This window comes from Pungitius pungitius, chromosome 1, assembly GCF_949316345.1.
Source record: "Pungitius pungitius chromosome 1, fPunPun2.1, whole genome shotgun sequence".
Taxonomy (NCBI): Eukaryota; Metazoa; Chordata; class Actinopteri; order Perciformes; family Gasterosteidae; genus Pungitius; species Pungitius pungitius.
Window position 1 is genome coordinate 30,589,951 of NC_084900.1, and position 15,609 is coordinate 30,605,559.

Consider the following 15,609-nt stretch of genomic DNA (forward strand, 5'->3'; position numbering starts at 1 on the left):
TTGAGCGGTACAAATAGTGGGTTTTCCATATGAGAAGCTGGTTCAAGAGGCTCTTTGACAGTGAGGTTTATATACATACATATAATTACTATTTATTCATCCATGTCGGTTTTTGCCTACTCGGCCTGGAAACAATTTAGAAAATCTAATCTAAGGGATTAAGACTTGGCAGTCAGAATTGAACTTATTTCTCTCTAAATATGTTACTGCCTTTCATTGTTTTGCAGCGTCTGCAGAAAACCAGAGAGAAAAAGGTAAACCGTTAACAAACTACACCGCACTATCACAGCTCCTTCCAAAGTGAGAGGTTATCCAGGGGTCACCTTCAGAAACATCTTGCAGATCGTGCAGTCTTGCTGCAGTGAGGTTCGCTGGCAACGCACCCACAATGGAAGAGCCTTGGGTATGATCGTTGAAGCTGCAGCGAAACGTGAGGGCACGGCCAGGAAGCTGGGGAGGGTGTTTGATGTGAGGAGAGGTGCAGAATCTGACTTTCAGTGAGACGAGAACAACGTGAGAGAGAGAGAGAGAGAGAGAGAGAGAGGAAGGCGCAAGACAGATGGATCGATGTAGAGAAAGAGAGAGCTTTGCCTTGCTCATTATTTTAATCATCTGACCATTTTGCCATGTGTTCAAGGTAGCGTTTTTCATTTCACCACAAGAGGGCAGCATGGTCTTGTGAAACCTGCCCCAGACGTCCAAAATATGACTGAGATGACCTGAGGGCATTAAATATTCCGTGTATCACTTGGCTTTTGAGGGACCTTAGTTGTTTAGCTCAGGCATTTTCATATTTTGTCCATGTTTCTTAATTTTCATTATTAAATTAACACCTAAAGTGAGTCAATAGAAGCATATCTAATTGTTGTCAGTGGGGCGCTCTAAAGGAGTATATACAGTATACGTTCCAAAATAGTGCATGTACTCCATGTACTACAAAACACTCTCTTCCACTTTTTCTCTAACCTAACATTCATATTGTTTATATTGTGTAGAAGGAAATCTGAGCAATAGGCCTTTATCTGACCCCGCACTGACCTTATTTTCAAATATTTACGTACCTAAAACATTACTTGAATGAGTGAGTGGGGAAACATGCCAAAAGTCTTCCATACAGCAAAAGAGGGATTACAGAATGATTACAGAATTTGATTAGTCCGAAAATGATCACAAGCTTAAGATTGGAAAAAAAAAAGATTTAAGATTTGTAATTTTCCTGCCCCTCTGATCACGTTACGACCATCGAGAGACCGTACGGCGCTCACTTAGGTGTGCACAATCAAGTTGTATCATCTCATACGGTTGATATGGAGTTAATATCCATAACATTCCATCGAGAGTTTAGCTGAAGTCGGAGTCATACCCCTCTGTGGGTTTGTCACTGCGCCCGATCTCTTTCATAGTTGAAATGGTCTTTTAATATGAAAATAGTGAAAAGACCAAAATCTTACCATCGACACCATATTGATACGACACAAGAAACCAGGCAAGTACTGAGGTGTTTAATAAATAACAGCATGAACACATGAACACAACAATAACAACAACAAGCTTGAATTCATTTAATATATATACACATACTGTATATACTTTCATATTTGACTGTATAAACTATAAATATGACATGCAGTCCTCATAACTTAAAACAACCAGGACTTCTCAGGCTGAGGTAGGGTCAGGGGCCAAAGGGTTTTATTGATGAAGCTGTTTCTGTACGTGTGTCAATAAGTGTAAGTGTGTGTGTGTGTGTGTGTTTGGAGGTGGGGAAGAGGATTACAGTATTGGCAATAAAGCTGCAGTGGCTGTTTAGTAGAAATGTGTGTGCTTGGTTCATAGACCCCCCCGCCCCCACCGGTCAGTGCAGCACTTTTCCCGCCCAAGACTTCTGGCTGAGAACACACACACACGCGGCGTTGATGCGGATGTAACGCCAGGCTGTCCTTTCCTCGAACATGGTCAGGGCGCTCACGAATATGTGTGTGTTGGTGCAGTAGGAGTTCCAGCTGCGGCTGTCGATGCCGCGGCAGCCCGCCGCGCCCGGTCTGGAGCCCTGTCTGGAGCCCTGTCTGGCCCCCCGTCCCCCTGCCCTTCCGGAGTTCGCGGCCCCGAACCCCCTATGCGTTGGCGAGAGGCAGGTAGTCTCGTAGAAGAACTGTTTCTTCACCACGTTGTTGATCGTGACTTTGGGCAGCACCGTCACCTCCCTCCCCCCCATGTCCGTGGCTCGTGTCAGGTTGCCCACCCAGGTATTTATGCTGTCACATACGGGGAACTCTCCTCGGTGCGTGGTATGCGAGCGCCTTACTCTCCCCCCCCTCACTCCTTCAACGTCGTAGCCCTCACCTTCCAGGGCATCTTGCGACGGGGCCACCTCGCTGAAGACCACCCGGGGCGAGGAGCGGTAACGCCTCTTGGAGAAGAGCTTGGGGTCCACTACTGGGTTGAAAGGGTCCGGGGGGGAGTCCAACGCAGGTTGCCCGACGACATGGCTTCTGTCCTGTGTGTGGGAAGCGGCCCGGCGGGGCCTCTTGGTCCTTCGGTGGCTGGTCCTTTGGTGCTCTTGTGAAGAGTGGTGTTCGGAGAGGTGGTCCCTCGCTACTGTCTGCTGCTGTCCTGCTCGGTGATTGGCTGCCGTCTGCTGTTCGACTTTGTGGTTGGCTGCTCCGGCGTACCGGGCCAATCCACCGCCCATGTTCTGTACAGCCTGGACGCCGATCAGGAGGAGCAGGACCAGTGGTGACGACCTCATGGGCACACGTCCTGAGCCGAGCACAAAGGGGGAAAAAAAAGTTCAGATATTGGACCTATATTTCTTTCTTACACAAATTGACTCACTTTTTTCCCCTTATATTGTTGTCTTTCACCTAAAGCATGCTTTTCAGGTCATCACTGCAGTGTTCCAACTATATTAGCAACCGAATCATGAGTACTTGGACTAAAGGTTGGTCCATCTTCACTATTACAGGGACATTGTTGGTCCTTGTAGTTGAGCGTGACTTGTTTTGTGTGTTGCTATGCTGTGTTTATGTGTAGCCTACCTTTTGGAATGTGTCCAGTTGAAGCGGGAGCCCCTGTGGACTCTACAGCCAGACTCCAGTGCAGGCCGGGCCCCTCATGCCTGCCATCTGGACCCCCTGAACTACAGCTCTGGAACACACACATACAGATAAAATACTTGACTGACAGTGCTTTATTATTGTCACATGCAGCGGTAAAACACTTTAACCCTTTTTAGTTACAACAAGTGGTAAGATATTTGGTAAAGTACAACCGGTGCTTTCAGAGGCTTACACCCTGTTAATGTACCCATTGCCTGACCTCATCTCACTCACACTCACCAGGTTTAAGTACAAGAGTTTGGACTTGCCATACGTTGGAATGTGTAGCATTTCACACCTCCATTTATATAAATATATGTATACACACACTGTTTTAACAGTAAAAGCCCTTCGACTTGCATCTTTAAAGAGGGAATTTAAATAGTATTATATAGTACATTACTATTGTAATGTGTACATATTTGCTTGCACTACCCTACCAATCCCCCACAATATCTGAACATAACTATAGTTACTGTATACCATTTGTAATGCAGCCTTCTGCTTTTCACATACATCTTTTTGTGATATATGTACAAAGCTACTTTAAAAATAGTTTTGGGGGGTTGAAAGATTGAAGTTTGAGACGCTCAAGTGGTATCTTTTTGCTTCAATAAACACAATCGTACGACTACACACCACCAGACATATGGAGCTGGTCCAAACAGGCAGTGAGTTGATTGAACCCGGCTGACGAGCAGCTCACTATTTACATGGCCCCGGGTGAGCCGGGAGGATCCTAATGTTAAAAATATGCGGCTTGTGTTTAATGCCAGTGGAGCCAGCGTAAACACTCCAGCGTAGGAGCACAGGGGTCAGAGCGGTTTAGAAGGCACCTTTTGACTTATGGGATTACTACAGCACTGGATCACAAACTGTCTGGCTATTCCTCTGACCCTCTGGATCACAAATACTGTATGCAAAATAACAAACATGCAACACGGCCTTGTGAGGTGCTGCGATGCTCCCGTGGTTCCCGGTGAACCTCGCCGAGACATGCTCACAATGTTGTTTGTGGTATGGTTCCGTGGTTTCGGTTCCATAAATACGTGGGACCAAGTCTGGATTAGGAAATGCTCGCTGAAATGGGGCAATGGATTTTACATGCGAGCGTACGTCCTTCATCAAACCGGGGGGGCGGGGGGGCGACAATCCATATGGTACCGATAAAACAGGAAGTCTGCGAGTTCCTTGTGCGGCTCCGCCCGCACTTTGACAGGCACGGGACAGTAAGCTGTTTTCCTTTTTAGTGTCCAGGCAGAAAAAGAAAAAGGAATTCACAAATGCACATGGGAGTTGCTGGAGACAGCTCTGCTCACATGTACCAGCCAAATAATGACAAAGGTATTCCAAACCATTGAGGCAAATACCACAGAAATGACGGACACAATATGGTTCATATTTCCAGACACTGAACACACGGTATTAATACACATTGACATGAACAAAGCAGTTGTTGGATACCCTTAAATGATTCATGCCTTCAACCAACAGAGATGTTCATGGGAACCGACTTTGTTAAACGGCCTCCTGTGGCTCCGCTGCTTTGTCCCCCTGCTCTAAAGAGGCTTCCCTTTCTCACAACAGGCTGTTTCCCCAGCTCCTGCCAAACTGTCACTCAGTATCATTTCTGTTGAGTGGTGCATCACTTTCAAAAGCTGGAACGGCATGAGTGATCCAGGCACCCCCGCGCCACCACCTGCTTTAACGAGATCGGCGAAGTTGATCAAAGAAACGGGAGTGAAACGATGGCGTAGGTCGCGACCTGGAAAACCGATCGCCGCACGGCGTGAGAGGAAAACACTTGAGACGGAGACTGTTTAGTTTGCACAAGGCAGTGGAGCCCAGCCACCCATTTACTGGTACTGAAAAAACGAAGCGGTTGCACATTTCACACATTTTCATTTAGTGTGCCGGTCCACAAAATGCTCCATTGATCAGACTGTGGTCCCTGCAAGCCGCCAAAGGACAACCTGTGGTTACAGCGCAGTGTGTCGAGTATGACACAATGACAACAAGGCAGATGAGCCAGAACATGAGCAATTTAGGAGAGTGTTGCCTGCCATCCAGCCAAAATGAGTTTACATTAAGCGACGTTTTCAACAGTTCTCTCCAACAAACACACGTCTTCCTGTCGCAGCGATGACAACTGCAGCAGATTATGAGAGGGTGACAAAAAGAGACTAACAGCTGCTGAGAAGAAGAGGAAGGTGAAGCCGAGGAAAACCGAACAAGGTAAACAGTGTCTCTCATCAAGTCAGTGTACTGCAGTTCCTCCTGCTGTCATCCAGAGGAAATAATGATCAAAAAGGGACCACTGCCAGGTCAACTTGCTCTCGTCATTTTTCTCACGTAACATGATGTTTGAAGACATGTATTTACTAGAAATGATCTGTAAACCTGTTAATCATTGCTTTATATTTTTTGCTACATACAAGGGTTGCTCTTTAAAGACCAAATAATTCTTACGTTTAGAGAATGTTTCACTTGAAATGAAACTCTTTGCATCTGCATCAGATCCATGGAAATCCTTCAGATTTCCCAACGCTTTGTCTAACCACGGTATCTTTCACTGTTGTCAAGCTTCCCATCTACTGAAATTTCATCAACGTTTAAATAGTGTGATGCTTATGATTCTGCTTAACTTCTTATGGAGCTAACACAGAACGATAACTAAAAGTCTGTTTGTGCAACCATCAGCAGCAGATTTCACCTAATGCCCGCTGCCACTATCAGAGTAGTACGCAGCACCTCCTCTGCAGTCCAAATATGCTCATTTCTATTTGCACAAATCACCCAACTCAAGGCACTAAAACCCTGATCCAGAAACCAATAGTTGTTGTCATAATGACTCGGTCCAATTTGTATCTACAGGCTTTACAGGATTATACTTTTATACTACCCGTATCACTTGAAACTGCTCTGGTCTCAGGACACGCGGACATGTTGACAGGCAGTCAACCCGCTAAAGCACTTTACTTTGAAATGACAAATGGTGCAAGATGTAGAGAATCAAAGAACTGTAAAAGCACAAACTGTACCAACAGCCTGAACTCACAGACCGCTACAACTTGGGGGAAAAAAAGAACGTGTGTGCTGTTTTTGAGATCAGTTTGTATTAGTTTCAGCTTGATGGTTTTACTGGATTCTGCAGTAAAATATGCCTGGCGTGCTCAGCACACGGATAAAATATGTTTAAGACCAAGTATCTTTCACAAGACTGACCTTAAATTCAACTTAGCTTGCTGATACTGGCCCACATGCATAGATGTGTCTTTATTATTTTCAATATATCTCAATTGATTCATGGTCTACACAACAAATATCAATCTTTTTTCCTAATCTCCTGAATATCACAAAGTAAGGCATTATGGAAAACGAATGACAAATCGTATTAAAGTAAGTACTATTTATGTTTTGATTTCTAAATCAATGTCCCACATCTGCAGAACTGACAGACTTTCCTTCATGCTGCTGTTTTATGACTTTTTCTCCGTCTACCAAGCGGATCGTATCCCCTGGTATTTGACCTGTGCATATTGGGCATATTGATCTGCGGCTGTTTGTCTTTTGGTCTCTGGTGGATAAACTACCGCTTCAGAAGCTGTAAAATAATATCTAAAGCAATGGGATTTCGATTAGCGTAGAAGGAATTTGTCTTGGAAATGGCTCAAGTCAAACTGTGTGACTTGGATGTCTGCATATGGCTCCATTTTTTGTCTTTTTCAAAAGCACTAAATATAGTATGCCTTACTTATTCTATCGTACTCTTAAGTTCTTGCTTTCTCTTAGATATAGAAATGTTCCGAGGCACTTGAACATTGACATGGCTGCTTTTTTTCCCCAACATACTGAAAAACAGTTCCAGTAACCGCCGGCTTTGTTTGGTGTAGAGTGTGTCTCTCTCGGCTTCATCTGTTTTTTTTAGTCGAGACTTTGAAGATCTTTAGAGATGTATTAATACTACGTGTGGTAAAACCCTTAAGTTAAGTCTTGGCAGAGTGTTTTTTTCTTTGTTTTTTTCTCATTTGCAAGGACAACCCTGAGACAAAGCAGAGACACTGCTACAAAGTAACCTCGCCATTTCCCCCCGTTGTCACACGTAAGTAAGTCGAACATTGATTCATCATAATAGAAAAATTGAATCCTTGTGGTGTTTTTGAAGATAATTGAAAATACACAACATTATAGCTGAAAGCGAAATTCAGCAATAATTGCATTTAGAACATCGTTGACACATTGCTTTTTTGCCTTTTCTGTTGAATGTGTTTTCTAGCTTAAAAACCACAACGGCCTGTTATGTTAATACAGATGTTTCTGTAGATGTTCATGAACAGGTGGAGGATACGTTGTGGCTTGCATAGAAAATAATTAAAGTGTATTTAGTGGCATTATATGGGGTTATGAATGAGCCCTTTCCTCTAGCAATGCATTAGGCCTGGAGTAACGCATGTTCACATCACAAGGCGATTTCACATCACAGTGAAAAACCAAGGTAAGAGTGCATCGTTTTCCAAGTTGGTCGTCACTTCCAGCCGTATAAATTTGGGCTACAATGCTATTGTTGCCAGCGGTCCGTTCCAGAGACACAAACATAGTTTTTATATTTTATTTTGCCCAAATATTTTTTTGTCTGCTCTTGATATGAGGTGTTTTTTTTAATTAAGTCTGACAAGTTTCAATTTTTGGTGCCGTCGCAACACAACGCATCAACGGATAAAATCGTTTGAGCCGTGCGTCTAACACAACAACTGTCAATTTTATTTCTACTTTTAAAAGTTCCTCACCAACAATGAATTTCAGGGGTATGATGCTGTAAAATGTCCTCTCATAATGAACTCAATGTGTCTCTTCTTGGACTCCAGCGGAACATCAAGCATAAGGTTGTTAGTCTGGCAATAAGGCCAAACTTCAGCCAAAAAGTTTGGCCTCTCCCTGGGCTGGACCAACAGATGTGGGAGGCCTGTCCAGAGGCCTCGAATGCACAATGATTAACATATTTTCTAGACCCCTAGTTTTTATGACCTTGACTTTTAACAATCTACTCATGGCAAGTGGTTAATCTTTTGGCACGGCCGCGGTAATAACTCCCCTTTCCTGGTGAGAATCCCACAGTGGAGCACCGAGACGAGGAGGACCGGAGGCAGGAATGCCTGTCTGGCCACGGACAGAGAGGTGGACAGAGGGGATGAAGGGGAAGGAATTGAAGACATCAAGGGATGAGGGAGAGGCCGCGAAAAAATGCAGGGCGCGGTACAGATGGGTAATGGGTTGTCTTGGGGATTTGGAAAATTAAGGAGCATGTGATACAAAGAAGCAGGGAATGGATGTACAAGGTTGTAGGACAGCAGAAAAGGAGACACATGAGTTCAAGGACGGCGAAGGAGGGAGGGATTAAGGCTACAGGGAGTTGCAAAGAGTTGAGGAGAAAGAGACAAATGTAGTTTCATTGCTTTGTCTTTATTCCCAATATCTTTAACAGAAAACTATATTTTCCCTTCTCAGCTCCAGCAGACAGAAAAACATCTGTCTTAGAGGTGCTCTAGCTGATGTTGCTTGCTGGATTTTCTGAGAAGGCATCCACTGAAGCAGCACGTTCATTCATATTCTAATCCACCCAGAGAGTGTATCATGCAGCTCACTGACATCACAATCTGTTGCATGTTTGATAAATGATCTCAGACTCATCTTACACTCCAAATGTGTCTTTCACAGCTTAAAACCACGAAAAAAATGAATCACACAGATTAGCATGTGACACTTTGACTGCATGATGTCACAACACCAAAACAAAGCGTTAGTGAGTGAGTCACCCAGGTAAACTTGCCCCAGAACATATTATTAAATGTGGGCGTAAATAGACGGATGCACTCACTGGGTGTTGGCCCTTAGACACAAAATTGGGTATGCCAGGTCAGACATTAGGATATGCATGTACAGATTTACTACTCTGATGGTTTGCACAACTGCACAATAGACATATGCACATTCTCAGCATTTTTGAAAGGTTGTTGGGTTGGGTTGTTGGCAAAGTTAAACACAAAAGTATCGACGGTAGTGTCTGAGCTCAGCAGCAATGTTGAGCTTTGCCTTTTCCCCGGTTGTTTGGGGCAAAAAAATCGACCAGCCAGTACGGCACCTCTGGAGCATGCATCTCAATCCAGGATACCGAAGTAAAATGGGTGAAGACCTCACTTGCAGAACTACATTCTGATGCGATATTGGCGTTTGCCGTTATATTGAAGCTATGCTAGCCCCGTGGCTCAGTAAAAGTGTCAATATGCTGAAGTTTAAAACCAAATGCCATTATGACTCGTGCCATTTCCTGTGCTTTGACACTGCTGCTGATCAGTGACTCATAGTAGTTTCGTATCTAACCGCCAGCGTGGTACACAGCCAGTTAGCATTGTCATGGTGAGCATGCACTAAGACTTTGAGTCTAAAGCGTTGTTCTGCATTGAATGAAAAAAAAGTGCAATTCATCTTTTGTTATAGATGTCCCAGTCAAGACTCGCCTGAATCCTCTAAAGTGGAAATGCGATCTTGTCATCACTTTACAGTCTCACCCCTCTTACTGAAGAGATGACCCTTTGGCCTTTCTTGTATTCTGTGTGGTCTCTCTCTCTCTCTCTCTTTCTGTCGCTTTGCTTCTGGGTCTCTCTGCCTCGCTATCTTTCTCAGTCCATATTTCCCTCCCCCCCCCCCCCCCCTCTCTTTCCTCTCGAGCTGATGTCAACCACCTGTCTGCTTGGGACCTCCCAGGCCCATCCTCTGTCTGTTAGCGGCATGCCATGTCCAGCGTGTGAGTGGAGTTGTGATGAAAGAGATGGAGAGGCAACTTTCCAGCACCACTGCATGTGTGTTTGTGTGTCTGTGACCTGCAGAGGGGCTTCAGACCAATTCAGACCTATTTGCTGTGCAGTTGAATGCACAAGCTTAATCCAGCAGAGAGAGAAATGGCTTCCTACAGCGTCATCCTCCCCAAAAGTCGTCGTGACATAACATTATTCCTCAGGTTTGAACTAAAATTAGATACAGCAGATTGTTTGAAAGCAGAAGAAAACTGCTTGTAAAGTCCTTAACACCTCTCTGTTTTTTGGGGGGGATCCTGTCTGGCTCAAGGAACTATAAGGAGAAAGACTCTTAGTTCATTGTGTAGGAGACCAGTCTGCCATGACTAACAGGTGTCTCTTCCTCCTGCACATCCAAATCAGCAAACGAGTGCTCAAAAAGTGTATTTTTCTTTTTTTTGTGTCCTTGGGGCTAAAGCGAGTGTGTGTCTGACTAACCAACATATAGACATGTTTACATCCCTTTTCTCAAATGATAGTTAGGTTTATGCATCTCTTTGTTTGTCACATCTTTGTTGGACAAAACTGGATCACTCTGGGAATGTACAGATTGTTATATGGATAAAATAAACTGTTTTTTTTACAAATCATCTGGTACCAGCTGCTAATTGTGAGACTTTGGAGTGAATTCAAACATTTTGAAAGGATCAAGTATTTTTGTTCTGTCGATGCCAACTGGGGAGTTTCATGTTCGGACAAGCAGACAAACCTACCAATGGGGATGAAGAGGAGGGAAAGTGAGAGTGAGACGGTGTCATCATCCAAAAGTACACACACCCCCCACTGCAAGTGGTTGCAGTGAAAGAGTTCAAAACCCCAGACGTGCACTAAGTCCACAGATTAAGACCACAACACTGTTATTCCTACTGTAAGAACTGCTGGGGTAATTTGGTAATTTATTGGCTACTGTGTGTTCAGGCAGCGTGAACATGCATGAGAGGGGAGCGAGCAATAACTGAAAGTCAGAGAGGCATTTCGTGTGGAATGAGCAGGCATGTCTGCACATTTAGTTGTAACTTCTTGTTTTTACACAAAGTGTACACACACATGCACACACGTGGAGACATAAAAGCGGGCACACACAAGCAAACGCAATCCTTTGATGCAGCACCTGTGGAAATGAGATCTGTAACACAAAGACTGACCTGCATTAACGGCCTTGGATTCAGTTTTCAATGTATAGAGAAGTCCAAACACACCAGTGTATTATCTTGATTTTTGTATAGTGCTGAAAACCAAGTCCATATGGGGGGAAAAGGTGCCGGGACAAAAGAATCTGCTCATGTCTGACAACAATTCTGTTCAAACGCCGTCAGTTGTCGAATGTCAAACAATGTCAGCTGTGATTTCTGTTGAATACATTTTCTCCCAAACATTGTGAGAAGTTGTTTGCAAAGGAAACGTCAACAAGAATTACTGCGGCTCTGGTGCATGACGTCAGGCTTCTATGATTTCCGCACTGCTCCAGTGCCACGCGGTTCAGGATACTGACCTGCGGTGACCTACAGATCCCCATTTTCCTCCACAAACACAGACGTGACCCCCCCCCCCCACCCTTGTCCAAACTCTGACCTCTTACCTCTCCCACTGGTTTCAGTCGGAACACTCGAGCTGGTTCCTTGAAAACCAGATGTTCTCAGCAGAGGCTGTTGTGCACTGACCTGTGCCACACCACAGCTCCAGTGACCCAAAGGATAACCAAAGCAGGATACGGGTTTACAATTCAAACCACGAATCATCATCTCAAGTGTCGTCCAAATATCACCCTTTTTCTCCCTTTCACCCTCAGGTTTTGACTCTATTTGAACGTGTTTATGAAGAAGTTAATGGCAAACCCAAATAATTCATGGTATTCTGTCAAGAAAGCCCATTATTTTTGGGGAAGAAGTGACTTACAATGCATGATTAACCGTGGCACAGAAAGCCTTATGAGGCGTTGATCCATTATTGCACAAAACTAATGTAACCAATAATAATTAAAGTTTGTTACATCAATTTCCTTGAACTTGGTATCAAAAACAAATTGGATATTATTTTGCTAGACTTGAATATCAGGGACATAAGGGAGGTGCACGTTGACTTACTTACTTTTGTAAAAAAGTAACACATTAAATTTGTTATACACTTGAAGTGACAACATGTGTAAGCAATAATCTTCCTTAAGGGAACTTTGCGAACCTGATAAGCGAGCAAACATCATGTTTCTGTTTGGAGTGAACAAACCCCAGGTTTTTTTTGTTTCCAGCAAGCCCAGTAACAGATGTCTTTTAGAAATGTATGAAATTTATTTAGTCAAATAAAGTTTGGTGTTATATTGTTATATGGTACATGATTTCAATCTTCGCTGCTCTATATCATTGATCTATATAATACCTCACTGATTTAAGCTGTGATAAAAAGAACAATACTGATGCTTTACTCTGCTTAAAGATACATTGAAGCGAAATGGACTAAATGGAATGTAGCATTGGATTAAATATAGGAAATAATGAAATTGCATTAAGATGCCAATGCAAGTCCTGTTTTTGTAACGATGTTTTACTGTTTTAACACTCGTAATCCTGCGCAGTGCATTAAGACTTAACAGGAGTTACGAGAACAACAATTATGATAATAGCTTGTTTTTAGGTGAAAGGAACAGCTTGTAGTTTCACTTTATAGGCTACGTTGGTTAGTTTTAGCCCCTCAGGTTGAATAGACGCAATTAAACTGAGAGTCCAGGTGTGCTGTCGCAGCCTCTCCCCTGCCCAGGTGTCCTATACAGCCCTGTGCAGTTAAACATTATTCCATCCTTTATGTGTTCAAGTGCTTGAGCTTCTTCTTTCTGTCATAAACTGAGTGTAACTCGCACGCCTGTTGCATTGCATCCCCACACTAGAGAGCAGTGAACAAAGCCGCAGTTCAATTTGAGACGGATGGGGTTTTATGTGTCCATGTGACCAACCAATGCGTCGAGGCGTATGCGTTTTTTTCTGTCGTGAAGTCTGACTCTTGAAAGAGAACTAGTATGAAGTACATAAAATAAGCCCGATGGCCACTGCCTGGTCACCCGACCTGAGCTCACCGCGAGGTGTATAAATAGCTCTACAATTTAAGGAAATTCTTCTTCTATCATAAATCTCTTCAGGCATTTTGTTGTTGTTACTCTGAAAGGGCTGCACATAATTTTATAAGATTATTAGGGTAAAGGCCTTATTCATGGATGAAGAGAGAGTTTTCAGTAAAACATCAGTCCCTTTAGTTGACTCATAATTTGATGATGATGATAATTTATTGACTCAAAGTGATAGAGTCAATTGAACATAAAAGTGTCACTTTTTATGTCTAGCTCATTCACATATACATGCGTATATGCACACACACATAGGTGCTAACATGGGGAAAGCTGTAATTTGGCTTCAAAGGGAAACCTGAGATGGTCATGAATAATCAGGCATCTTTGTAAGCACGGGAAAACAGCAGTGTCCATCTGCCCTCACTACACACACACACACACACACACACACACTACTTTGCAGGGCGTAAGCAGTTTTCGCCATTGGGAATTCTTCTGGGTTTTGAAGAATATATAGAAAACAGCAATTTTTGCTCTTAGTCTCTAGCCAAAGTTACAGAGATAATACCTTTTTGCGATTTAAAATCCTGTGACATTAATTTGTATTAAAGGAGAGAAAAGTCTTTTTAGTCTGCTATAAGCTGCATCATTCTGCATGATTGACGGAAGTGGATCCAACATTGCAAACAGCTCGACTTTAGATTCATTAATTGTTGTACATTTGGTGTGCTTAACCACTCGTAGTACTGATGGTAACCCGAAACAAGGCCACCAACAGTCTACTGTATATCCCTGTAACAACTAAGACGGTACCATGACAATTAAACCCTTTTGATTGGCTTTATATGAGACTGTTCTCCTTTTATGTATGGCTTCATTTTATGGGCAAAACCAGCAGGTGCTTCCTGAGACAATCAAATATAAAATGTAGTTTCCTTCCTTCTGGTTATTTTTTTCTTCAAAATGTGGAACATGTGGTGTAACTTAAAAGCCAAAAAGATGCATTTACTTTTCGGTTGAGTTTCAAGGAAATACGCTCTGAGTTATTATGTTGACCTGATGGAAAGCATCTCTTAAATGTCATGTACAATATTTAGCCGGACGGCTGAAGATTACGCTTCCTCTGTGCACCAACAGAGAGCTGATGAAACCAGTTAAACACACAGGCAGCATCCCTTAATACAGGGCTTTACTCCTTTTGCCTAAACTGAACATTTTTATAAAAATTTTGATCCAACAGTGATATACAAACAGCGGACACTTTGTAAATATCTGTTTGTGACTACATCTTTTGTACCACAATCCGACATTTACATTTGTACACTTTCTATTCAAATTAAATCGAAATACCAAGTTTTAACTTGACTGGCCAAATCATTGTGTAGGACACTGTTAGTGTGTGAGATGTTTGTTTGTTTGCGTAAACATTAGTCCACGGTGACATTCCTCCCCTGTCAAATCCCGACAGGAATTCCCTGGTAGGAGTGGCGGGCATGAGGCTTGCGTTTAGCACACGCTTGCATACACACACAATTACATATCAGAGTTGATCATCTGCACACCCATGCAGGCACCAGGCCCCACCCAGACATACAGATATCCACAGCAATACATACATACATACTTGATGTAGGGCATTGGAGCGCATCAGAATCTACAAGTCCTTTAAGGGTTGTGTAACATGAGTGGAGAGAGACAGATAGAAAAAGAGGGGGGGGGGCAGACAGGGAAAAAAAGGAGAGAAAGAATGAAGGTAACCTGATGTCCCATGAGTTTTCTGAACAGTGAACTGGTTCCCATTGATGTTTGAGGAACCTCTTTTCTAACCTTCGCCTCTATTCTGAGCGCTAGGGTCTCTCACTCCGCATCCTCTCCTCTTCCATTATCTCTCTCCATCTGTACGGACCTTTTGAGGGAACTGAGCCAACACAAATTTCACTTTCATAAGCCATATAAACTTTTCTTAGTACCTCCTCTGTGTGTGTGTGTAAGTCAGCTGGAATTTTCTCCCCCCAACAGAGAACTTTTCTGGTTGCCACTGAGCTCAATCTCAATTCAGTGGCTCCATTTTCACTTAAGGACAGGTACGGGGAAAACTTCTCCTCTGCTCTCTCTTCTGTTTCTCTGTCCTATCAGCACACAAACACACCCAACACATTAACACCATGTTTAATTAGAGTGTTAAAAGAATAAGATAGGACTCACCACCCTGCTAATGACTCTGTGCGCTCACAGTGAGGGAAAACTTCCAGATGAACTCTGCTATATTCCACCTCACTCTCTCCAGGCCAGGTGCAGAATTATCCCAATCTCCAAATGGCGCTCCTGCTTTTAAAGCTGTGAATCCAGGACTTTGGCCATTCACTTCTGTCTGTCTCCCTCCCACACTCTTTGGGAAATGGATTGTTCAGAAAATTTAGTTAGAGGAGTCCCAAAGCTGCTCCCTCCCTCCGGTGTGGCTCACTACAGGTCCTAGTGCCTATCCCTTACACATGCTCCCACAAAAAATAGTGCACAGCTGCTCAAAATTCGCAACTAGTTGCTGTTGTTCATCCGCTAATTTTTGCGTAATTTTGTGGAAATACACTTTCACTTGGGGATGATT

General features: G+C 43.3%; 1 protein-coding gene across 2 annotated transcripts; it reads right to left on the reverse strand.

Annotated features, from left to right (window-relative positions):
- Positions 1-1,557: 1,557 nt before the first annotated feature.
- ngfa (nerve growth factor a (beta polypeptide)) lies at positions 1,558-15,374 on the reverse strand. Of its 2 annotated transcripts, XM_037480281.2 has the most exons (3): positions 15,210-15,374; positions 3,039-3,147; positions 1,558-2,760 (listed from the first exon to the last, which is right to left on the reverse strand). In XM_037480281.2, exon 3 carries the CDS (start codon positions 2,747-2,749, stop codon positions 1,856-1,858), a length of 894 nt encoding a protein of 297 aa, XP_037336178.1. In that variant the 5' UTR covers positions 2,750-2,760; positions 3,039-3,147; positions 15,210-15,374; the 3' UTR covers positions 1,558-1,855. The 2 variants fall into 2 exon arrangements, with proteins under 2 accessions (XP_037336178.1, XP_037336177.1); XM_037480280.2 differs by lacking the exon at positions 15,210-15,374 and having other exon boundaries at positions 3,039-3,439.
- Positions 15,375-15,609: the final 235 nt, after the last annotated feature.

Excerpts from the sequence above, each read along its gene's own strand:
- ngfa (XM_037480280.2), bottom strand. The coding sequence starts at position 3,162 with ATGTGTGTGTTCCAGAGCTGTAGTTCAGGGGGTCCAGATGGCAGGCAT. Across the intron at positions 2,761-3,038 it reads AACTGGACACATTCCAAAAG|GACGTGTGCCCATGAGGTCG; the intron begins GTAGGCTACACA and ends TGCTCGGCTCAG.